General features: G+C 37.3%; 1 protein-coding gene across 1 annotated transcript in view; it reads right to left on the bottom strand.

The window, feature by feature from the left end:
• MAGT1 (magnesium transporter 1) overlaps window positions 1-21137 on the bottom strand; it is a 48718-nt gene extending 27581 nt beyond the window's left edge. Inside the window, exons 1-3 of the mRNA XM_007184216.3 lie at window positions 20980-21137; window positions 4309-4478; window positions 1669-1786 (exon numbers count right to left, since the gene is read on the bottom strand). Of these exons, the coding sequence (XP_007184278.2) occupies window positions 1669-1786; window positions 4309-4478; window positions 20980-21081 (390 nt within the window). The 5' untranslated portion in view covers window positions 21082-21137. The remainder of the gene's footprint in view (window positions 1-1668; window positions 1787-4308; window positions 4479-20979) is intronic.
• Between the last annotated feature and the right edge of the window lie 5094 nt (window positions 21138-26231).

A 26231-nucleotide genomic window follows, 5' to 3' on the forward strand; every position in this document is an offset into this window, starting at 1 on the left:
TATTACCTTAGAACAAGTTTGCTGATAGTCTTGAATGCAATATTTGTTTATTCCAAAAGAACATATTTATAATAAAGTCATTGTAGAAGGAAAAAAAAAGTAAATAGATGGAGGAAATACATGATGCTAACAGTAATCAAAAGAAAGCAAGAGTAGTTATATCCATTTCAGATAGAGCAGACTTCAAAACAAGGAAAGTTATTAGGGATAAAAAAGGGCATTACATGATGATAAAGGGGTCAATTCTCCAAGAAGACATACAATCCTTAACATGTATGTGACTAACAACACAGTGTCAAACTATGTGAGGCAAAAACTAATAGAATTGCAAGAAGAAATAGATAAATCTACTATCATAGTTGGAGACTTCAACACCCAATGGACAGATCCAGCAGGCAAAAAATCAGTAAGGACATAGTTGAACTCAATAACACCATCTAAACAACTGGATATAATTGACATCTATAGACTACTACTTCATCCAAAACAACAGAATTTGCCAAGAAAGACCATATTCTGGGCCATAAAACACACCATAACAAATTTAAAGAACAGAAATCACACAATGTCTGTCCTCAGACCACAATGGAATTAAACTGGACACCAATAACAGAAAGATAACTGGAAAATTCCAAAATACATGGAAACTAAACAGCACAATTCTAATTAACACATGGGTCAAAGAAGAAATCTCAAGAAAAATTAAAAAGTATTTTGAAATAAATGAAAATGGAAACAGAACTTATCCAAATCTGTGGGATACAGCAAAAGCAATGGTTACAGGGAGATTTATAACACTGAATGCATATACGGGAAAAAAAGAAAGATCTAAACTCAATAATTTAAGTTTCCATCTTAGGAAACCAACAAAAGAGCAAATTAAATCCAAAGTTAAATGAAGAGAAATAATAAAAATTAGAGAAGAAAGTAATGAAACTGAAAGTAGAAAAGCAATAGAGAAAAATCAATGAAACCAAAAGCTTGCTCTTTGTAAAGATCAGTAAAATCAACAAGCCTCTAGGCCAAGCTAACTAAGAAAAAAGAGAGAAGACACAAATTACTAATATCAGAAATGAAAGAGGGGGGACTTCCCTGGTGGCACAGTGGCTAAGAATCTGCCTGCCAATGCAGGGGACACGGGTTCGAGCCCTGGTCCGGGAAGATCCCACATGCCACAGAGCAACTAAGCCCGTGCGCCACAACTACTCTAGAGCCCGTGAGCCACAACTACTGAAGCCCACGTGCTTAGAGCCCATGCTCCGCAATAAAAGAAGCCATTGCAATGAGAAGCCCACGCACCGCAATGAAGAGTAGCCCCCGCTCGCCGCAACTACAGAAAGCCCGCGCACAGCAACGAAGACCCAATGCAGCCAGAAATAAATAAATAAATAAATTTATTAAAAAAAATAAAGTGGTAATTTTTTATTATATTTTACCACAATAAAAAATACATAAAAGTTACTTGATTTCTACCCAATTTCCATATTCTAATAGGCTAGTATTGACCACTATATTTCATGTTTAGCTTAAGTTTAGCTTTTATCTCATTAACTACTCTAGATCTTAGGTAAGACAAATCTTAACTTCTTGCAGCCATTGAAAAAAAGGTATTCCATATTATCCATATTTTATCTATTCCTATTTAATAGAATAAACCAAATAGCTTACCATCTGAAATACATCAGAGCCTTCATCAAAATCCACCATAGCAAAAAATATCCTGTTGGTAAATGCACTGGAATATCGCCAGGAGTTTGCCAGGATCTGGAATTCTTCATCAGCTTGCCTGGATGCAATCGGATTTGTGAAGATAACATATAAAACATTTTTTAAAGCAACCTAATGCAAGTCAGGCTCTGCTGACAGGGTTAGGACAAACCTTGGAAAACACTGCCACTGTTTTGGCATAAGAGAAGCCTTATACCAAGTGTTGGGGATTTCACCATGAAGTAGTGATTACCTGACTCTGCTTCATACTTTGTGCCTACTCCTTATCTCAAAGCTCCTGCAACATTCGCTGGAAAAAAGTCTAACTAGATTGTTTCTACACCAATTTTTAATACCCTAAATTACTTCTAAGAGTTCAAAGACTAGGTTGAAGTACTTCCCAGAGAAATTAGACTATAATATTAATCTATTTAAGAAATCTAAAGTACAAAATGCTACTTAGTAAAAATACAGTCTGATGAATTATTACAGTGAAAGAGAAGAATCTAAGGAATTGAGATTAATTGAAACCTCAGGCCATATTTTACTTTTCCCTGATCTCCCATATGCTTTCAGTTTCTAAGATCTGACAATTTTTCATTTCTGATTATCTTTTAACTCTATCCTTCCCCATTTATTTTCATTGTTATCATCTAAAGTCAGATCCTTAATATCTGACATAGAACATTAAAACCCTAACTCTACTTTCTCCTCCTCCAATCCTTCTTATATTGCAATATATATCAGTCTTCCTAAATGACTACTTTCTTGATATTCCTCCTCTTATCAGAAACCACTGTTGCTTTTCTATTACCTTCAGAACAGTCTCCAAGCTCTTTCACTGGTTATTCAAAGTTCTTTATCATCTATTTCCAAATAATGCATCTAGCTTTTACATAGCCTTACTACTACTCAACCTCAAACAGGATCTCTTAATTCCAGCACTTTACGCCTATTTCTGTACCCTTGCACACATGATTGCTTCTAATCAGAATATCCTACTGCTATGTAAATCTGATCCATCTGTCTAGCCCTAGTACAAATCCTATCTTCTCCATTAGGCCAACCCTAACCACTCCTCTTATATGTCCTTCCTGAAATTTTATAGCATTTATTATGCACACAATTCATTTGGTACTTAATCATAAATTGTCTTATACTGCCAGCTAAATTTTCATATGTGGAACTGATTTCCCTAGCCAGATGATAAGGATAGCACATCTTTCTTACACTTTTCATCCTGATAGCACCAAATATATAGTATTACACACATCGCTGTTGCTTAATTTTAATTATTTGAATGAGTTTAGGAAAATGTGCTAATTTACAATTTGGTCTTGTAAAAAGTAAGACACTATTAAAAACTTTAGTTATTAAGAACTCCATTAATTTGCATTTAATACAGAATTATGAAGGACTTTGTTCATTCCCTGACATTTTTGTATACTCATGATTGCTAGTGAGTAAACTGACTGAATTATAGAGTAATTCCAGAGTTTAAGTTTATTCACAGTTAATACCTACTATTCTTTTTCCTTCTTCTACTTAATTTTAATTTATGTTCAGCATAACAGCCATCCCTAAAAAAAAAAAGCACTCTGGTACCAAATCTCTTGACTATCTCCTACCTCTGGGGAGAAAATCCTTTAAGAGTTAGAAAGGCTTGGGGTAGCATAACACACTATTCTGAAAGAAGGCTGTCTATTCCTTCACATGTGCTCAGGCTATCAGAATTTGGAAAGCCTCCAAGATTTTACTAAATTAGTTTTTCACAGGGTAACTTTGTCATTTCATTTAAAGTGAATTCCCAAATCACAATACTGATCTAAAAATATAAGTAAATAAACAACAAAAAGCAAAAGCGATTTTATTTTTTAGTATCCACTATTTTTAATTATCTATAGTGCTTTTGTTTAAAGAAATGTCTTTTTTCTTAAGATCATTCAGAAATAGTAAAATAAAATCAACAAACCATTGTTTGATGAAATTTTAAGTGAGATTAGTCTCGATTTGTAAGGTTTAAAATTACTATAAAATAATCTAGAAAAAAGAAACACCTCTAAATCATGCATCTTTGTTTTCTAAAAGAGTTCTCTTATAATTCCAAATTTTGGGTGTAGCCACCATTATTGCATTAATAAATATCTATAGCTTTGGGTAGATCAGTTAACATATTGGAACCTGTTTCTTCCAAAAATGAGAGAATATTTGCTTTATGTACCTTCTGGGGTTGTTGTGATAAAACAAGAGTATGAAGTTGAAAGCACACACAAATAATAAAACACTACATCAATGCTATTGACACGCATTTACATAAGTTGATACCAATTTAAAAGATGATTGTTAGATTTTTTTATGTTATTTCTAGGATGGTTACCATGAAACTTTATCCTTGTTCTTTGTCCCTCCCCCACTAATATGGACCATCAAGAAAAGACTATAAAAGAGTAGTACTATTATGTGTTACTACAGACACTCTAAGTAACGTATATACATTAATTGTTTATGTACCCACTGAACTAATTTTATTCTTCTGGGGTTGAGAAATGGTTAAAATCTTATGAGTTATTTAATTTTTAAAGTGTAGTTGAAAGTTCATACTTGCACACGACACATTGTCTATGAAGTTGGAGAGCAGTGAACATGACAATAACGGAGTAGTTTCTCGGTGGGGCTTTAACAAGGCGACGGAACTTGTCTCCATTCATTCTTATTACAGGCCTTTTATTGGTCCATTCCATCAGTTGACTAACCTTTTCAGATAGCACCATCTAACAAAAAGACAAAGACAGCATGCCATTAATACTCTCAACTTGGCATTTAAAATTTCTTTTAACTAGACAACTTACTTAAAACCACGACTAATAAGCAGAGGTACATAAAAAATGTGAAAGAACTAAAAATTAAATTTAGTACTTGTGCCTGATGATAATTATTCTTAAAATTACATTATTTCATGATGAGATTTAAATGTATATTGCAATACTACATTTTTTATGTGAATTACTTATTTATAACCTAATAAATAAAATAAGATAAAATCAAAAAACCTTTCATTTGCTAAAGATTCCAAAGAAAGTGGGAAAAGCCACTCTACCTGATTTTAAGGTTTATTACATAGCTACATAAAAGGATAGATACATAGATCAATGGAACAGAAACAAAAGCCAGAAATAGACCTACACAAGTACAGCCAACTGGTATTTCACAAAGGTGCAAAATCAACTCAGTACAGAAAGGACGGCCTTTTCAATAAATGGTGCTGAAGCAACTGGACATCCATAGTCAAAAATATGAACCTCAAACTAAACTTCACACCTTATACAAAAATTAATTAAAGGGGCTTCCCTGGTGGTGCAGTGGTTAAGAATCCACCTGCCAAGGCAGGGGACACGGGTTCGAGCCCTGGTCCAGGAAGATCGCACATGCCGCGGAGCAACTAAGCCCATGTGCCACAACTACTAAGCCTGCACTCTAGAGCCCGTGAGCGACAACTACTGAGCCTGCCTGCCACAACTCCTGAAGCCCTCGTGCCTAAAGCCCGTGCTCCGCAACAAGAGAAAGCCACCACAATGAGAAGCCAGCGCACCACAACGAAGAGTAGCCCCTGTTCGCCATGACTAGAGAAAAAGCCTGCACGCAGCAACAAAGACCCAACAGAGCCAAAAATACATGAATAAAATAAATAAATAAATTTATTTTTAAAATTAATTAGGGCTTCCCTGGTGGCGCAGTGGTTGAGAATCCGCCTGCCAATGCAGGGGACACGGGTTCGAGCCCTGGTCTGGGAAGATCCCACATGCCGCGGAGCAACTAGGCCCGTGAGCCACAATTACTGAGCCTGCGCGTCTGGAGCCTGTGCTCCGCAACAAGAGAGGCCGCGATAGTGAGAGGCCCGCGCACCGCAATGAAGAGTGGCCCCCGCTTGCCGCAACTAGAGAAAGCCCTCGCACAGAAACGAAGACCCAACACAGCCAAAAATAAATAAATTAATTAATTAATTTTAAAAAAGTTCCTTGTTTATTTAAAAAAAATTAATTAAAAATGGATCACATACCTAAATGTAAAAATGAAAACTATTTAAAAATTAGGAAAAAAATATGGGAGAAAATGTTCAGGATCAAGGGATAGGCAAAGAGTTCTTAGACCTGACACCAAAAGCACGATTCATAAAAAAGAAAAAAAAAAGGTAAACTGGACCTCATCAAAATTAAAAACCTTTGCTCTGTGAAAGACCCTGTTATAAGGATGTGAAGACAAGCTACAGAGTGGGAGAAAATATTTACAAACCACACATCTAAAAAGGATTAGTGGCTAGAATATATTTTTTAAAACTATCAAAACTCAACAGTAAAACAAACAAAATAGGCAAGACATGAAGAGATTTCATCGAAGATGATCTACCGATGACAAAGAAACACACAAAAAGATGTTCAACATCATCAGCCGTTACAGAAATGCAAATTAAAAGCACAATGAGCTATCACTACATACCCGTTACTAAAATAAAATATAGCAACAATACCAAATTCTGGCGAGGATGTAGAGACACTGGGTCTCTCATACATTTTTGGTGGGAATGTACCATGGTACAGTCACTCTGGAAAACAGTTTGGCAGTTTCTTTAAAAAATTAAGCAAGTACACCATTGTAAAGCAATTATACTCCAACAAAGATGTTAAAAAAAATTAAGCAAGTAAAATATACACTAACCATACAATCCAGCAACTGCATTCCCAAACATTTATCTCGGAGAAATGAAAATTTACGTCTACACAAAGAAAGAGCTACATTTTGTTTCTTTTTAAAAGCCAGTCATCATGAGGCAATGGAAGAGAAGCATGGTTAGTCAATGAGAATTTCAGTTTGAAATAAACGCAATCATATTCACTTATCCTTCCCCTCACCTCTACCCTTACGTTCAAACTTTGCAAGAGTAGTAAGAAGATGGGAAAAGATAAAAAAAGAAGTGCAGAAGAATCTCAATGCAGAGTTAATGCTAATTTATGGTTTTGTTCTTCTTTACAGGGATATGTTTGTAAAGGGTTGGGAAATCATGGAGTGGTTCACTATTCAGAAGCATTCGACCAATTACATTTCCCATTACTCACACTGAAGTTTGGGCAGGGCACTGGCATTCAAACTTTAAAAATAGTTCCTTTTCATTAAACTCAATCATCAAAGAACAGATGTTAGGATGTGCCTTTTCAGTTGGGAAGTGGATCAGGAACCTAATAGAAAGATAGCACTCCTTGAAAGATAGCTGTCAGTAATGCAAATGAGTTGCCTCAGCCTTAGGCTAAGAAAAATAATCCCTGGAACCAATAAGAATAGCTTCTGCGGCTTTAGTCATCCCAAAAAAATTCTCAAAGAATGCGCGTCTAGTGGGTTTAGTGGGTTGTAACTGAATGACCCTAAATGGTTTTCCTAGGTGGTCAAGGACCCAGGACACAAGCATATTAATCCCCCACCCCTGCTAGATGTTTCACAACACTTTTTACCTGTGTTATAGCACTTATCATTCTAAGACAATTTGATATCTGTTTCCTTCTCTAGATTATTAGCTACTAGAGAGCAGACACACATAGTACTTTACCACATAGTAGGCATTCAGTTAGTGTGTACTGAATTTCTATTTAACAGAACTCAGCTGGGAATGGACTCACTTGCATCATTAACATATAAGGAAAAAAAGATGATTGCACACATAAACACTTAATAGAAATGGGATTGTTTTTAATTTCAGGAAGGCAACAATAACATGGATTCTAAAAATGCATGATTTACCTTTAAAGCATGCCTGAATTCAGGCAATACTGAAAAAAAATTTACTTCCTGAGTACACTTCTATGAACAATAGAGAAAGATGGCATAAAAAAATAGTTTTGTAGCAGATATAAAGTAATTCCAGTAAGAGCCACAAAATGAATATGCCACACATGGAAAAATGAACATAGTCTCTAATAAGCCCACAGAGAAATATATACACTCGCAGAAGACTGGTATAACAAATAATTAACAAGACTTGTGGAACAATGAATGATACTAAGGAAACAGGTTGTTAGGGGAGGGATAAATTAGGAATTTGGGATTAACATATACACAGTACTATATATAAAATAGATAACCAACAAGGACCTACTGTATAACACAGGGAACTATACTCAATATTTTGTAATAACCTACAAGGGAAAAGAATCTGAAAAAGAATATATATGTGTATAACTGAATCACTGTGCTGTACATCTAAAACTAACACAACATTGTAAATCAACTATACTTCAATTAAAAAAAAAAGGAAACAGGTTGGTGGTAAAGGCAGTGGAAGAGAGTGAACTAGAAGGTAGATAGGAGAAGGAACAAGCGGTAGAGGCTAGTTCATCTTTAGCAGTAGAATTAGTTACCAACAATTGTCAAGAATAGGGAATATTTGATTTAAAATAAGGCTGCATAAATTAAACTCAGTTTTTCCAAAAAATGAATTCTTATTATTTGATACAGCCTTAATGATCCTCTTGGCTAAGAGAACAATATTAGTTCACAGAAAATATGCACTCTATATTCTAAAGCAGTCATTAATTTTGTTATATTTTCAAATTAAATTTGACAGTTACCAGCAAATTCAAACATAATTTGCCTATTTTATTCACCATGGCTACAGATACTATTTCGGGCTATTTTAGGGAAAAAAATGTAAAGCAGTAACAGGTATAGTTTCATATAGTCTATCTCCATTCAATCACATAGATATATGATCATTCCAATAAAACAAATGTTATGTGCTTTGAATTAGTGATAAACATGTGGAGTCTTCTTAAACAAAGTCTTGAATAGGTCTATGTAAAAAATGTATTATATTCCTCTTCTTGTTTATTAACAGACTGGAAAGACCAGATTTCTGGCTATACAATCCCCAAATAACTTATCAAGTAGAAGAAATTAGTTCAAAGGAATTACAAATTCTCTTTAAAGCTCTTATAAACGGGATTATTACCTCAAAAGACTGCTTATTACCGAGTCAATTAATTAGGTTACTTTCTCAGTTCATTTTTTTTTTAATGAACTAGTTTTAAACTTTTACAATAAAAGTACATGAACATAGCTTGGGACATGATAATTAGAAGCTATAATCCTTATTCACAATGACCCAATCTTTTAACATTTTAACATATCTTAAAGTAAGCCTATCTTGATTTTATGGAGAAAATAGCAGTTACTATTTGGAATGCTTAGTACGTATGTGTCAGGCAGCAACTTCTCTCCTTATAGAATAAGTATTTAATTCAATCCTCAGAACAACACTATGAGGTTAAGTACTCTATTTTTAGTTCATTTAAATGTTGAGTAAACAGGATCAGAGAGGTTAAGCAACTTGGCCAAAGTGCCAAAGTAAGACACAGAGCTAGGATTCAAACAGATCATTCTAAACCAAGGTTTCTCAGCAGCAGGGTTACTGAAATCTTGGGCCAGATAATTCTTTTGTGGGGAGCTGTCCTGCACATTGCATGTTGAGCAGCATCCCTGACCTCTACCTATTAGATGCCAGTAGCATCACCAGCTGCCAATAACCAAAAATGTCTCCAGACATTGCCAGATAACCCTTGGGAAGTAAAATTCCTCACTCCCTCTTGAGAACCACTGTTGTAAACTGAAAAGGATTTTCACAGTCCGATTTAAGCTTTTATAATCTTATTATGTATTCAAAACTATTTTTATTAATTACCGATCAGAACACAATGTAAAAGAAAGACTTGGTGATAAAGTAAATCAAAACTTCCCAGAGCAAGCCCTTAGCATAATGGATAATAAACTTACTAGGCCCATGTTTCTCAAAGTGTGGCTAGTATAAAGGAGCCTGTTAAAAGTGCAGACTTCTAGGTTTCATCCTCCAATAAATTTGATTCAGTAGATCTACATAAGCCCTACTCAAAGGATGCTGATTAGCAGGTTAGCTGATATAAAAGACCAAGCAGCATGCCTGAGTGAGCCACATACTGTCTCCAATACTCAAAACTGTCCAACAGGGTGCTGGGTTTCCTGTTTGGTTTGGTGGGCCAAAGGGACAGCCGTTTTTCCATGACCACAACAGGAACTGAGTATTATAAAACCACTCACTTAGTCCCAAGGAACTTTGCTTGGTGAGCAGGCCCTTGAATTTTGTCGGGTTTATCAGCTACTGCTCCTGGCTACCTCTGTAGTATGAGAGCACCACCAACAAGGTCATTGAGACTGAGGCTTTTACTTGCCAACAAGGCATCATCCATATAGTGAAAGCTTTAAACATGGAAGGGTAGAGGAACTTATGCTAAATCCTGACTCACCAACTGGTAGCAAATGGCAGGGGAGCTTAGGTACCCCTAGAGAATACTATAAACATATATAGGAGGCCTTGCTACCTGAAAATGAACTGACCTTGATCCTCAAATATCAGTAAGATGGCACAGAAGGTGTTAGTGATGTCTAAGACTACATACCACCTGTCATCAGTCTGTGTAATGGATTCAGTTGCAGTCGCAACGTCTGGAACAGCCTGGGCTATGGGAGCAACAACTGAAACCAGTTGGTAATAATCTGCTATAAGGCTTCAGTTCCTGTTAGTCATTTTTCACTGGCCACTGAGGGCTGTTGTTGTGAGATATTGCATCACTTACCACCTCTGATGCCTTTAAGTCTTTAATCAAGGCTGTGATTTCCCTTTCTCTTCCTGGGGGGTTCTTTAGCTTCTGGTGGATTCCAAGAATACAGAATTTTAACATGTACCCCAAGTGATGCTTTTTTTAAAATTTATTTATTTTATTTATTTATTTTTGGCTGCATTGGGTCTTTGTTGCTGCGCGCAGGCTTTCTCTAGTTGCAGTGAGCGGGGGCCACATGCATGGGCTTCTCATTGCGGTGGCTTCTCTTGCTGCAGAGCACGGGTTCTAGGTGTGTGGACTTCAGTAGTTGTGGTGCGCGGGCTCAGTAGTTGTGGCTCACAGGCTTAGTTGCTCCGCGGCATGTGGGATCTTCCCGGATCAGGGATCAAACCCGTGTCCCCTGCATTGGTAGGTGGATTCTTAACCACTGTGCCACCAGGGGAGTTCCCCAAGTGATTCCTTACACACTGAAGTTTGAGTACTACTGCTCTACATTTTAATTCTTACGGGTAAGGACCACGTGTTATATAATTTCTATGCAATTACACAGGGAAATTAAATAAACATTAAGCAATTCAAATTATACACAACAGGAAAAAATACACCATTCCTAAAAATAAACCACCACCTGATCTTCCTGAAATGGTTGAAGAATGTGATATATTCTAGATAACTCAAATATAACACCTTATCTAGGAATAAACCTACCTAAGGAGACAAAAGACCTGTAAGCAGAAAATTATAAGACACTGATGAAAGAAATTAAAGATGACACAAATAGATGGAGAGATATACCATGTTCTTGGATTGGAAGAATCAACATTGTGAAAATGACTCTACTACCCAAAGCAATCTACAGATTCAATGCAATCCCTATCAAACTACCACTGGCATTTTTCACAGAACTAGAACAAAAAATTTCACAATTTGTATGGAAACAGAAAAGACCCTGAATAGCCAAAGCAATCTTGAGAAAGAAAAACAGAGCTGGAGGAATCAGGCTCCCTGACTTCAGACTATACTACAAAGCTACAGTAATCAAGACAGTATGGTACTGGCACAGAAACAGAAATATAGATCAATGGAACAGGATAGAAAGCCCAGAGATAAACCCACGCACATATGGTCACCTTATCTTTGATAAAAGAGGCAAGAATATACAGTGGAGAAAAGACAGCCTCTTCAATAAGTGGTGCTGGGAAAACTGGACAGCTACATGGAAAAGTATGAAATTAGAACACTCCTTAACACCATACACAAAAATAAACTCAAAATGGATTAAAGACCTAAATGTAAGGCCAGACACTATCAAACTCTTAGAGGAAAACATAGGCAGAACACTCTATGACATAAATCACAGCAAGATCCTTTTTGACCCAGCTCCTAGAGAAATGAAAATAAAAACAAAAATAAACAAATGGGACTTAATGAAACTTCAAAGCTTTTGCACAGCAAAGGAAACCATAAACAAGACCAAAAGACAACCCTCAGAATGGGAGAAAATATTTGCAAATGAAGCAACTGACAAAGGATTAATCTCCAAAATTTACAAGCAGCTCATGCAGCTCAATATCAAAAAAACAAACAACCCAATCTAAAAATGGGCAGAAGACCTAAATAGACATTTCTCTAAAGAAGATATACAGATTGCCAACAAACACATGAAAGAATGCTCAACATCATTAATCATTAGAGAAATGCAAATCAAAACTACAATGAGATATCATCTCACACCAGTCAGAATGGTCATCATCAAAAAATCTACAAACAATAAATGCTGGAGAGGGTGTGGAGAAAAGGGAACCCTCTTGCACTGTTGGTGGGAATGTAAATTGATACAGCCACTGTGCAGAACAGTATGGAGGTTCCTTAAAAAACTAAAAATAGAACTACCATATGACCCAGCAGTCCCACTACTGGGCATATACCCTGAGAAAACCATAATTCAAAAAGAGTCATGCACCACAATGTTCACTGCAGCACTATTTACAATAGCCAGGACATGGAAGCAACCTAAGTGTCCATCAACAGATGAATGGATAAAGAAGATGTGGCACATATATACAATGGAATATTACTCAGCCATAAAACGAAACGAAATTGAGTTATTTGTACTGAGGTGGATGGACCTAGAGTCTGTCATACAGAGTGAAGTAAGTCAGAAAGAGAAAAACAAATACCGTATGCTAACACATATATATGGAATCTAAGGAAAAAAAGAAAAGGTCATGAAGAACCTAGGGGCAAGACGGGAATAAAGACACAGACCTACTAGAGAATGGACTTGAGGATATGGGGAGGGGGAAGGGTAAGCTGTGACAAAGTGAGAGAGTGGCATGGACATATATACACTATCAAACGTAAAATAGATAGCTAGTGGGAAGCAGCCGCATAGCACAGGGAGATCAGCTCGGTGCTTTGTGACCACCTAGAGGGGTGGGATAGGGAGGGTGGGAGGGAGGGAGACGCAAGAGGGAAGAGATATGGGAACATATGTATATGTATAACTGATTCACTTTGTTATAAAGCAGAAACTAACACACCATTATAAAGCAATTATACGCCAATAAAGATGTTAAAATATATATATATATAACACCTTAAGAATTCCTAGACACTTCTTTCACTAGTCCTCTTTTGTCTTTTCTGTTATATGATTTTATAAAGGAATTTCTCTTTTCTTCACATTTGAGTTAAAAGTTTTCTTGATTGGAGTAAATTGCTAGTACTGAAGAACCTTCTTCCTTAGGATGCCTCTCATCCGTTGTCAAGAGCCCATTGTTTGGGTACTGAAAGCTATGCCTCAGAAATAAAAATTTTGTTTCTCTATAGGCTCTACACTAAAAGTCCCACTATTCACTCTCTAAATATTCCTTGGGGGCTTCCCTGGTGGCGCAGTGGTTGGGAGTCTGCCTGCCGGTGCAGGGGACACGGGTTCGAGCCCTGGTCTGGGAAGATCCCACATGCCGCGGAGCAACTGGGCCCGTGAGCCACAATTACTGAGCCTGCGCGTCTGGAGCCTGTTCTCCGCAACAAGAGAGGCCGCGATAATGAGAGGCCCGCGCACCGCGATGAAGAGTGGCCCCGCTTGCCACAACTAGAGAAAACCCTCGCACAGAAACGAAGACCCAACACAGCCATAAATAAATAAATAAATAAATAAATAAATATTCCTTTACCTTCCAAAGTCATAACCTTCAAAAGTAAAGGATTAAAATATCACCTGTGACCTTCAGGTCCTTCTATTTACTATTTAATACTTTAAAGTTATTAGTAAGAAAGATATTTTCCAAGGACTATAGTACATAAAGGTAAGAGGTTTATCAAGTGAGCTCAGCAACTCAAAAAAGTAATTGATTTGGAAACAACTCCTATTGCAAATACTTTTTCCACTAACAGTTTTAAAAAACATTTGAGAAAATATATCCATCCAGTTTTTAAATCTGCACTGGATATATTTATTTAAAACAAAATATAAGTTTACTATGAAAAAACATTAAATGTATAAGCAAAGACTTTCACAATCAATTGATATCTCCCCTTCCTGGAGTACATTACTCTACTTTCAACCATTTAAATAAAACAAAAAGAAGAGTAATAATATTCACAATTAAAATATAATACTTACCAACAAAGTTAAGTAAGGTTAAAGTCTTTCTCTTCTCTTGAAACATTTAAATTAGTATGGCCACAGAATAATCCCACTAACAGGAAGTCAATTAATATCTCTAATTCTGTTAGTAATAATCAAGTACGATGAAAATTTTAGAACTACAAGGGATTAAAAGGACCAAGAAAGTGCAGTAACACAGCACTGCACTAATTTAATTTTATTCTACTTGCTTGCATAATATGTATCCCAATTAGCTCTAGCAAAATAGATTAAGCCTTAACAACTACAAATTCTCCTATTATCACTAAATATCACTCAGCAAAGAGAGCATATAGCAGTGGTCCCCAACCTTTTCAGCACCGGGGACTGGTTTCGTGGAAGATAGTTTTTCCATGGACGGGGGGGCGGGGGGATGGTTTCGGGATGATTTAAGTGCATTACATTTATTGTGCACTTTATTTCTATTATTATTACATTGTAATATATAATGAAATAATTATACAGCTCACCATAATGCAGAATCAGTGGGAGCCCTGAGCTTGTTTTCCCTTGCCACTCACTGATAGGGTTTTGATATGAGTTTGCAAGCAATTGATTTATTATGGTCTCTGTACAGTCAAACCTCTCTGCTAATGATAATCTGTATTTGTAGAGCATCGACACCTCAGCTCCACCTCAGATCATCAGGCATTAGATTCTCATAAGGAGTGCGCAACCTAGATCCCTTGCATGCGCGGTTCACAGTATGGTTCGCACTCCTATGAGAATCTAATGCCCCCGCTGATCTGACGCTCGCCTGCCCGGCCGCCTGCCGCTCAGCCCCTGCTGTGAGTCCCGGTTCCTAACAGGCCACGGACCGGTACCAGTCTGTGGCCCGGGGGTTGGGGACCCCTGGCATATAGGAATCCACTATAATTTAAAGCTAAATTCTGATGCTGCCATTAAGATTACTTTTGAATTTCAGAAGTAATAAAGTTAAGCATCACCAGTCTGAATTCCTCTAAAATGCACCTCCCTTTTCCCCAAAACTTATTTCATTATATCTGTGTTCTAGACCATCAGGGTTTATTCATAAAAATTCTTGATATTTTTAGCTTTCTTAATAATCCACTAGCCTACAAATGTTAGTTTAAAATATTCCTGGTTAAGGAATAAATTTTCAACTCCATCCTTAAATTACAAGTGAGACTGAACAGACCTGGAAACATAATTGGCAGATAATGACTGAAGGAGAAAGACAGTGAACAGAGAAGAGAGTATTTGTAATCCTTAAATGCTATCTACTCCATTCTCAGTTCACGTACTTCTTGGACAGGGCTAAAATATACCACTGTCCCCTCTCCTTGATGTTTATTATTGGAGTATGTCTCAATTTGTTTGTTTTGCAATGCTACTGAGCCTTTGGTTCTTGGTAATAAGGTATTTTCTAAGTAATTGCTGGGGTTTTGTGCATGTGATACTTTCATGCATCACTTCTCAAAGCAATGTCAAAGAATACAGAAGTTTTTCCAATAATTGCCTGCCTTGTCAAAATATGCAGATAATTTTATTTTCTGAATAATCTTCATGAAAACAATACAAAAAGATCAATTGAAAAATATTTTGTACTGCAGAGGAACACAATCTTATTTTCTATCAATAATATTCATCTAATGTCTTCTACACACCAGGTACTGCATTAGGCACTTTACAGCCCTCATCTCCTTTAATTCTCACAATACAAAAAAAAAAAATAGGCATTTTCCCATTCTACTGATAAGGAAAATGAGACTCAGAGTAACTTGCTAAAGATCACTTGGGTTGCATTAACATACATGATCTTTAAAATTTTACACAATTTTTTGAAAACTGAGAAAGCGGGAGGAAAACTATCTGCCACCCTAGCATTATTAAGACCATTTTTTAATGTTTCAGTATGCTTTGTGCATTCACTCTTTTCCAGGGAATTCCCTGGCAGTCTGGTGGTTTGGACTCAGGGCTTTCACTCACAGGGCCCGGGTTCGATCCCTGGTCGGGGAACTAAGATCCCACAAGCCACGCAGTGTGGCCAAAAAAAGAAAAAAAAAGACACTCTTTTCCATATTCCATATTATTTTTCTATTATAGATTCCCAGAAGTAGATCAAGAAATATGGATAGTTTTTTACAAGTGAAGAATCGTCAATTATTTTTTTTAAATATTTATTTATGTATTTATTTATTTTCGCTGCACCGTGTCTTAGTTGCAGCATGCAGGATCTTCCTTGCATCATGTGGGATCTTTAGTTGTGGCATGCGGACTCTTAGTTGCGGCATGCATGCGGGATCTAGTTCCCTGACCAGGGATCGAACTCAGGCCCCCTCCATTGGGAGCTCAGAGTCTTACCCACTGGACCACCAGGGAAGTCTTGAAATATGGATAATTTTGTCAAAGACCATGCCTTTTCATTTTTATCATGCTGCCTCCCTAAAATGACACCAGTTGCAAGAATAAGCAACTTTCTTTCTACCAGAGGGGGAAATAATTCACCATAAAAATAAAATAAGTCACTGCAAAATAAGCCTTTGTGGCCTAGCAGAGAGCATACCCTTTGGAGTCAGACAAGGGGTAGAATCCCAGCTCAGCCTCTACAGCTGTGCTTCTTTAGGCAAACCCCCAACGTCTCTCTTGCTCAGTGTCAGTTTCCTCACCTTTCAAAAAGGGCTAATACTCTGCAGGGTTATTGTGAGGATTAGAGATAATGCATGTAAACCATAGTGCATGACATGTAGAAGGCATTGAATAAATATTAGAGAATAAGTCAATGTCCCAGTGAAAACACTGTTACGAGTGTAAGTAATCCGATAAGTAGGGTAGCATTCCATTTAACAACAGACAACTATGAAGAACTTGAGTAATTTTTAATTATATTCATTTAGGAGAGGTGTCTTTTTTTGTTGTTCTCTATTTTTTTTAATAAATTTATTTATTTTTGGCTGCATTGGGTCTTCATTGCTGCACACAGGCTTTCTCTAGTTGTGGTGAGCAGGGGCTACTCTCCGTTGTGGTGCTTGGGCTTCTCATTTTGGTGGTTTCTCTTGTTGTAGAGCACGGGCTCTAGGCACGCAGGCTCAGTAGTTGCGGCTCTCAGGCTCTAGAGCTCAGGCTCAGTAGTTGTGGTGCACAGGCTTAGTTGCTCCACGGCATGTGGGATCTTCCCGGACCAGGGCTCAAACCTGTGTCCCCTGCATTGGCAGGCAGATTCTTAACCACTGTGCCTCCAGGGAAGCCCTCTATTTTTTTTTTTATTTAAGTGTAGTTGATTTACAATGTTGTGCTAATTACTGCTGTACAGCAAAGTGACTCAGTTATACAGGAGAGGTGCCTTTTTAAACAGAATACTTAGATTATAAGATCATACATTATCCTACCATTTAAAGCCAAATCTACTATGGTGGATAGACCTGGGATTTTTTTAAAATAATGTTTTCAAAAATTGACATAAAAAGTAAGCGTTTTGCAACAGAACGCCTATATTTTTAAACTGTCTCTAAGTAGTATCACAGTAATCTCATTATTAAAAAGTCCAAAACATGCTCAGTTACAGGGGAAAGGTATAAAAACGAAACCAACTTTACCAGCCTATACTTATTCCTTGTTTACTGATGAGAAAATCCAATTTTAGATTGTGAAACCTAAACAAACTTGCAAGTGAAAGAACAGATTCCTGACTTTATATGCACACAGTTAATTAATTAATTAATTAGATGTTTGAAAGATACTGCTAGGTGTGAAAAAAAATAATTTAAAAGTGTCTGTATTCATAACCAATATTTTATAATAACTATAAATGGGGTATAATCTTTAAAAATGGTGAATCACCATGTTGTACACTTGAAACTCATATAATATTGTAAATCAACTATACCTCAATTAAACAAAAGTGTCTGTATTCAAGATGCTCACAGTCTAATGGGAAAGACTGGTATATAAACAATGACAATACAATGTGCTGAATTCATCTCAATTCAGCTGGGGGAACCAGGAAAACCTTAGTTGAGAAGGAAGGTAATGTTTGAGCTAAGACTTGAAGAGCAGGAACCCTCAGGTGAATGAGGGAGTGGGGTGAGGGAGAAGAAGGGAGATACTCCAGCAAGTATAGATACTTGCAAGAGAGTATAGAAAGATCAAGGCAGGAATTCCCTGGCAGTCCAGTGGTTAGGACTCGGCACTCTCACTGCCAGGGCAAGGGTTCAATCCCTGGTGGGAGAACTAAGATCCCGCAAGCCATGCGGCCAGTAGAGGGAGGAGCTTGAATTGAGATGAGCCTGGAAAAAGCAGACCAGGGACAGACTACAGAAGTCCTTTTATACTTTGCAAAATAGGTTACTTTAAACTTTCGGTTTTTAGTTTTTTACCTTAGCATCTCTGGCAACACTATGAAGGATGAGTTCAAGGATGACCAGTTAGGCACTTACGGCAAGAGATTTGCAAGAGTGATAAGGGTCTTGAACAGTGGCATGATGGGAAGGGAGTTAGAATCTGATTCCTCAAAAAAAAATTTTTATTGAGATAAAATTCACGTAACATAAAATCCACTGTGTTAACAATTTTAAAGTACATAAAACATCATTAATCATTAGAGAAATACAAATCAAAACTACAATGAGATATCATCTCACACTGGTCAGAATGGTCATCATCAAAAAATCTACAAACAATAATTGCTAGAGAGGGTGTGGAGAAAAGGGAACCCTCTTGCACTGTTGGTGGGAATGTAAATTGATACAGCCACTGTGCAGAACAGTATGGAGGTTCCTTAAAAAACTAAAAATAGAACTACCATATGACCCAGCAATCCCACTACTGGGCATATACCCTGAGAAAATCATAATTCAAAAAGAGTCATGTACCACAAAGTTCACTGCAGCGCTATTTACCACAGCCAGGACATGGAAGCAACCTAAGTGTCCATCAACAGATGAATGGATAAAGAAGATGTGGCACATATATACAATGGAATATTACTCAGCCATAAAACGAAACGAAATTGAGTTATTTGTAGTGAGGTGGATGGACCTAGCGTCTGTCATACAGAGTGAAGTAAGTCAGAAAGAGAAAAACAAATACTGTATGCTAACACATATATATGGAATCTAAAAAAAAATGGTCATGAAGAACCTAGGGGCAAGACGGGAACAAAGACACAGACCTCCTAGAGAATGGACTTGAGGATACAGGGAGGGGAAGGGTAAGCTGGGACAAAGTGAGAGGGTAGCATGGACATATATACACTACCAAATGTAAAATAGATAGCTAGTGGGAAACAAGCCACATAGCACAGGGAGATCAGCTCGGTGCTTTGTGACCACCTAGAGGGGTGGGATAGGGAGGGTGGGAGGGAGGGAGATGCAAGAGGGAAGAGATATGGGGACATATGTATATGTATAACTGATTCACTTTGTTATAAAGCAGAAACTAACACACCATTGTAAAGCAATTATACTCCAATAGAGATGTTTAAAAGATAAAAATAAAAAATAAAGTACATAATTCATTGCTGATTCCTTTTGAAAGTAATCTATCCCCTGCTAGGCTCTTCTGCTTCTAGTTTAGTGAGAGGTTAAATGAATAAATAATTTAATTGGTAGAAATACTAGTTTTTAACATTTTTCACGTTTTATTAAAAAACAGTAAGTGGTGGTTGTAGAAATTTAGACAATACCAACGTATAAGGTAAAAAGTTACAGTGTTCCCCTAATGAACAATCCCATCTACCCAGAGATATCCACTGTTGTATACCCTTACAAAGGTTTCTCTCTATATATACATACACATATATATATTTTAACATAAAAGGCCTCTAGAATATAAAACTATGTATTGCTCTACATCTTGTTTTCCACGTAAAAATGGCTTGGAACCCTCCTAAAAAAGCACACAGATTTCTAGTTCCAGTGTATGAGCCTGCTCATTTCACCATTACTTTGAAAATTGTATATTTTTAATTTTACTTTTTGCCAATCTATTAAGTAACTCGTTTTAATATGCTAGCTTATTTTTTTCTTATGGAATAGTACACATATTCAAAAACAGAGAAGGTAGGTTCTCTTAAATTCAGCTCAAGTTGACAAGCATCGGAGATGTTTAAATGGCATTTTAAAAGTGCCTGTACAGGTATTGTGTACTAGAAGGAGGCACAGAATGTACAGGAAATAGCATAAGACTGACCTAGGATTTCAGTCCTTGTTCTGCAACAGTTAACTGTGTAAATTTAGGACTTGGGTTTCCTCATTTACAAAATTAGAGAGCATAAAGAATTGCTAGTAATCTGTAAAGCTCTAAGAGCATACGGCTCTACACATGTTTCAAAACAACAATGTTAAAATTCCTCAGCTTGGATTGCTTAATGGTGAGTAAAGAATACTGTATCTCCTCCACTTGCCGAAGTCAGTAAATTCCACGAGGAGGAATCTTAGTTTTGTTCACTTATATACACTAAGCTCCTCACAACAGCGCCTGGCGCGCTTGATATTTGGTAAATCATTGAAAATGGTTTAAGAGCTTCACTCTGGTAACTTGCTTTCAATCAATTATTTGGACAATGAAATAAATTTGGCATAGCTCCGCTCTTCTGTTTACTCCTCTCATTCCTCAAGTGAAAATGCTACAAAATATATAGTTCTCACACGTCTAAAAGGGAGTTACATCTACTGACAGAAGAAAGACTCAGATAATCTACCCCTTGGATCTAAAGTCGAACTTCCCGCCACCACCTGATGGGGCCCATACTCAAAGAAGTGTCAAAACTCGTAGCTATGTACACCCACAGGCCTACAGAAGCCAGCTTGTCACCTACCCCACCCCACTCTCAGACTCTACAATCCCAGAAGACAAGGTTATTACAGTTTCTTCCCTCGCGAACCCCACAATTCCCCAAACGGCGGAATTGGAGCCACCAAAGATACAGAATCGGCGGTGAAAAGGGATCGGGAAGGACAAAACAGACCCTCTCAAGCCCCACTCGTTGGGAGAAGCCCGTGTTGCTGGAAACAGCGTCCTCACCTCCTTCTTTCTCTGGGCACAGGCTGAGGGAACCCCGTAAACGAGCAGCAATGCCACCGCCACGGTCGCAGAGACACACCAAAGCCACCAACGCGCTGCCATGTTCGCTTCTCTCCTTCCTAGAAGGGAAACTTTCCTGGGGCTGGGTCTGAGGGTTGGGCGTGAGAACAGTCAAACCAGCCCCCTCGCGCCTCCTCATTGGTCCAGCTCAGCCCTGCCCGTAGTCCCCTCACATTACGTCAGGGCGCTGTACAGCCAGACGCCCGCTAAAAGACGGTTCACTTCTAATTGGTCTCTGTTAGCCAATAGAAAAATGACAATCTGGAGGTTTTACATTGGTCCGCTAAGGATGAGGGGCCGCCCCTTTCATTAAACGTAAAGATGGCGGGCTTAGCGGCCCTTCAAATACGCGTGCGCAGTTGTGAAGCATTGCGGGCTTTCAGCGTCCAAGATGGCTTAAGGTTGTTACAACAGAAACTTTTTCCTGGAGACTCTTTAGAACTCTTTGAACACCTCTTTCGTGTAATATTCTAGAAAAATTGGACCTAGCCACGGGATTGATAGGAGCTATTCAAGTCCCTTATTTGGCCTCCAAAGTATTTCAAATTAAAAAAAAAAATAAAGTTCGGGCTTCCCTGGTGGCACAGTGGTTAAGAATCCGCCTGCCAATGCAGGGAACACGGGTTCGAGCCCTGGTCCGGGAAGATACCACATGCCGTGGAGCAACTAAGCCCGTGTGCCACAAGTACTGAGCCTGAGCTCTAGAGCCCGCAAGCCACAGCTACTGAGCCCACATGCCACAACTACTGAAGCCTGCGCACTTAGAGCCCGTGCCCTGCAACAAGAGAAGCCAGGACAATGAGAAGCCCGCGCACCGCAGCGAAGAGCAGCCCCGGCTCACCGCAACTAGCGAAAGCCCGCACACAGCAAGGAAGACCCAACACAGCCAAAAAAAATAAAAATAAATAAAAGCAGGAAAGCAAAAACAATGTTACTGAGGGATATTTTTAAAAGTGAATGAACAAGAGCTTGTTGAATACCTTGTGTGTCCCAGGAACTGTGGCACATGTGCTGAACACAGCGGACATCAAAAGATATTCTAAAGTGTTTATTCATGGCAAACCTTTAGGTTTATTAGGTAGGCACCAACAAGGACTTAAATTTCTGTTATAGACAGCAAATGTTTTTTTTACTTGTCATTCTTTTGTTTGAGGGATGGACGCAACGCTAAGGTTGTAAGAAAGCACTTATGTCTTTTTAAAGTTTTTGTGTCATAATCGGTTTTCTTAAATATCCAATTCCCTTATCTAATAAATAATAAAAATCCTACATAGCAGAACTTTCCACTTATTTGTCCCGGTTCTGTTTATCATTGTGGGTTGTAAAACTGGGATAATAGAGAAGAATAATATACTCAAGAGGAAAAACACCAACAAAACCAATTGCATGTAATTTGGATTTATTTTGATGCTGTGGAATATCATATGACCATTCTTTTAGGCCCTGCTGGGAAACACAGAGAAGAAAATAATTTCATTAAGTTGGAGAGACAAAGAGATGGGTATGGAAGGGAAAATAGCTGGTTCTGAAGAGATGTGATCTAGAGATATGTAAAAAATTAAAACGTTTACAGACACTCATAGTAAGAAAAATTTTAAAAAAATACACTGAGACATGCCATATGATTCCATTTATATGATATTCTAGAAGGGTAGAGAACAGATCAGTGACTATCAGGGGCTGGAGGTGGGGAGAGGGACTGACTACAAAGGGGCCACACAAGGAGATATTTTGTGAGGATACAGCCTTTCCCTCCTTAATTATTGGGGTGGTTACACACTGTTTGCATTTGTCAAAACTCAGAAGACTACACTAAAAAAGAGTGAATTTTACTGCATGTAAATTTAACAAATAAAAAATTGAGGTAAGTTTTTTAAGTACACAAAAATCTCACCTATCATTTTGGCAAAAATTCAATACATGATGTCATTGAGTCTGAGGGGAAACAGGCACCCTCATACATTGCTGGTGGGAATGAAAAATGGAGGATAACTTAATATCTAATGCATTTATCCTTTGATTCAGCAATCCCACTTCTAGGAATCTACTCCAATAATAAGAAAGTATACGCTCACAAATTTATTCATTTCAGCACTATTTGTAATTGAAATATTCTCAAAACCACCTAAATGTTCAAATATAGGAGAATGATTGAATATACTATGGTACATAAATACCATGGAGTATTTCACAGCTGTAAAGAAAAGGAATGAGGAAGAGCTCTGTAAATGATATGGATTTTCAAGATCTATTGTTAAAGTGAAAAAACCAAGTGCAAAAGTACATACATATTATGCTACATTTGTGTAAAATAGAAGAGGAAATAAGAAAATATATACGTTTGCCCATTTTGCAAAAGGAAACACAGAAAGCTTAAATCAGAAACTAATGAAATTGGTTACCTACAGGAGGTGGAGGAAATGGAGTAGAAAAGTTATGAGAGGGAATGACACTTCTCTAAGTACATCAAGTTGTATAGTTTTGACTTTTGGAATAATGTTAATATTTTTAAAATAAAATATAAAAACAAATCATGTGGTTTTGTAAGATGAAAAAAGTTCTGGAGATGGATGGTGGTGATAGTTGTACAACAATGTGAATGTACTTAATACCACTGAACTATACACTTTAAAATGGTTAAAATGGTAAATTTTATGTTATGTATACTTTACCACAATTTAAAAAACAAGTTAAACATTTAAAAATCACATCAGTAAGAATGGGTTAAAAAACTGAAATTGAATACAAACCAAAAAAAGGGAGCACAACTCTATTTCAAATGAAAAACAACCACACTAAAAAAAAAATAACTAATCTGAAAAATTTATGAACACACTACCTTGATTACGTACCATTAGTCTAAAGAAGAAAACAGAACTACAAGCAAATCTTAAACTCTACTAGGTAGATTTGTTTTTCATGGTGATATGAGCAAAGCAATTCTGAAAATATATTGTGTATAATGTAATATGTAAAAACACTCATGTTGAGAGCCAGGATTCTCACTGTGTAAGAAGGGAGATACAAATATGAAATGAGGGAATGTAAAGAAGAACTTTTGGGGGTTGGACTGGAATTGGAAGTATTTGTATAAATTTATCATTCATGATATATATTCCTAGCTCTATTCACATGGAGGACTAGAAGCAATGACACTCCAATATCAATGAGCAAACCTAGTGCCAAATCTGGGTTGCTAAATGCCATCCCTGAAAGAAATTAGGGCTCCTTAGGAAAATGGTTGATTCCAGTGCTGGGGCAGGGAAAGTACAAGATGAGCCTTGTGTCAGAAAATAAAGATGTACTCAAAAAAAATGTTGGCGACGTCAAAAGAAGACATATAAGCCAGCTTGAAGGGAATCCTACTGACCACATCTGAGACTATTGAGCATTAAAATAAATCATGATAGCAATGGATTATAACCTATGGAATCCATGGATCCACACTGATAATGAACAAATAAATAGGGAGAAGATAAAGCTCCTCTTTATAGTAGAACACTCAGTATTAACTATGGAAGGAATGACAGAGTTAGAAAATCACCATTTTGCAACTTTCATACTAATAATTCTTTTAGGCAAAAATCATCAATGGATACAAAAACTAGTGGGTGGAAATTTGATAAAGAACAGGATATATACATAGTCTGAATGTATTCCTCACGTTACTTATTAATGACAAAGGGAAAAACAGTAACTTTATAACTATAGGAACTTGGAGGTCACCCTTTTGACCAAATGATTAAAGTTGGCATTATCAATAATGGGACAAGCTAATATTATAGGCTTCCTGATAAGATGCCCTAAGAAGACACATCTGTCATGTAGTATTCCTGTCAGAAGTGCATTAACTGAATCTAATTACGAGAAAACATCAAGCACACAAAATTTGAGGGAACTTTTACAAAATAACTGGCCTGTACTCTTCAAATATATTACAGAGCACAGACCTGTGGAGTCAGAAGGTCCGTTACCAGTTGTCACTTACAATTGCCTAATCTTGATTCTGCACCTCACTTCCTTCATATGTAAGCTTGAGAGTATAAAGTTTACCTTAGTAAGAAAAAAATTAGTGCCATGAAAGACAAAGAAAGGCCGAGGAACTGTTCGATTTTATAGGAGACTAAAGACATAACTTATTTGTAATGAGGTGGATGGACCTAGAGTCTGTCATACAGAGTGAAGTAAATCTGAAAGAGAAAAACAAATACCTTATGCTAACACATATATATGGAATCTAAAAAAAAAAATGGTTCTGAAGAACCTAGGGGCAGGACAGGAATAAAGACGCAGACATAGAGAATGGACTTGAGGACACGGGGAGGGGGAAGGGTAAGCTGGGACGAAGTGAGAGAGTGGCATGGACATATATACACTACCAAATGTAAAACCGATAGCTAGTAGGAAGCAGCCGCATAGCACAGGGAGATCAGCTCCGTGCTTTGTGACCACCTAGAGGGGTGGGATAGGGAGGGTGGGAGGGAGGGAGACGCAAGAGGGAAGAGATATGGGAACATATGTATATGTATAACTGATTCACTTTGTTATAAAGCAGAAACTAACACACCATTGTAAAGCAATTATACTTCAATAAAGATGTTTAAAAAAAAGCACATGACGTATGCAAGTTATTCTTAAATGGTTCAGAAAAAAAGAGATGCATTTATATATACATCTTTCATGTACATGTATTTAATCACACACACAAAGAAAACATGTGGCAAAATATTACCAAGTGGTGTACCTTGGTAATGGGTGTACAGGAATTCGCCCTCCCCCAATATTTTATTATGAAAATATCCAAATATACAGACAAAGTGAAAGAATTGTACTCTGAACACACACCGCCAAGATTCTACAATCAACAATTTGTTAAATTTGCTTTATCACATATTTATCTACATATTAAGAATTCTTTTTACTGTTCTTGCAAGTTTCCTCATAACTTGAAATCATTTCAAAATTAAAAGTTAAACGAATTAGTAGGTAGTAATAGGAAAAAAATTAAAGAAATGAAGGAAGTTTGGAGGGAACAGAAAGTACTGCTAGTGTGGAGCGAGATAACAAGCTCAAGCCTCTAAAACACTATCTTGAAGTTGGTGCCTTTGATGTCTCAGTCTGAGATCAATGTCTCAGTTCTCCTCTATAGAGCCCTAAACCTGGCTTCGAGGCCAGGGATCCTCTCATTGTTC

The sequence above is a fragment of the Balaenoptera acutorostrata genome, chromosome X (genome assembly GCF_949987535.1).
Source record: "Balaenoptera acutorostrata chromosome X, mBalAcu1.1, whole genome shotgun sequence".
Classification (NCBI taxonomy): Eukaryota; Metazoa; Chordata; class Mammalia; order Artiodactyla; family Balaenopteridae; genus Balaenoptera; species Balaenoptera acutorostrata.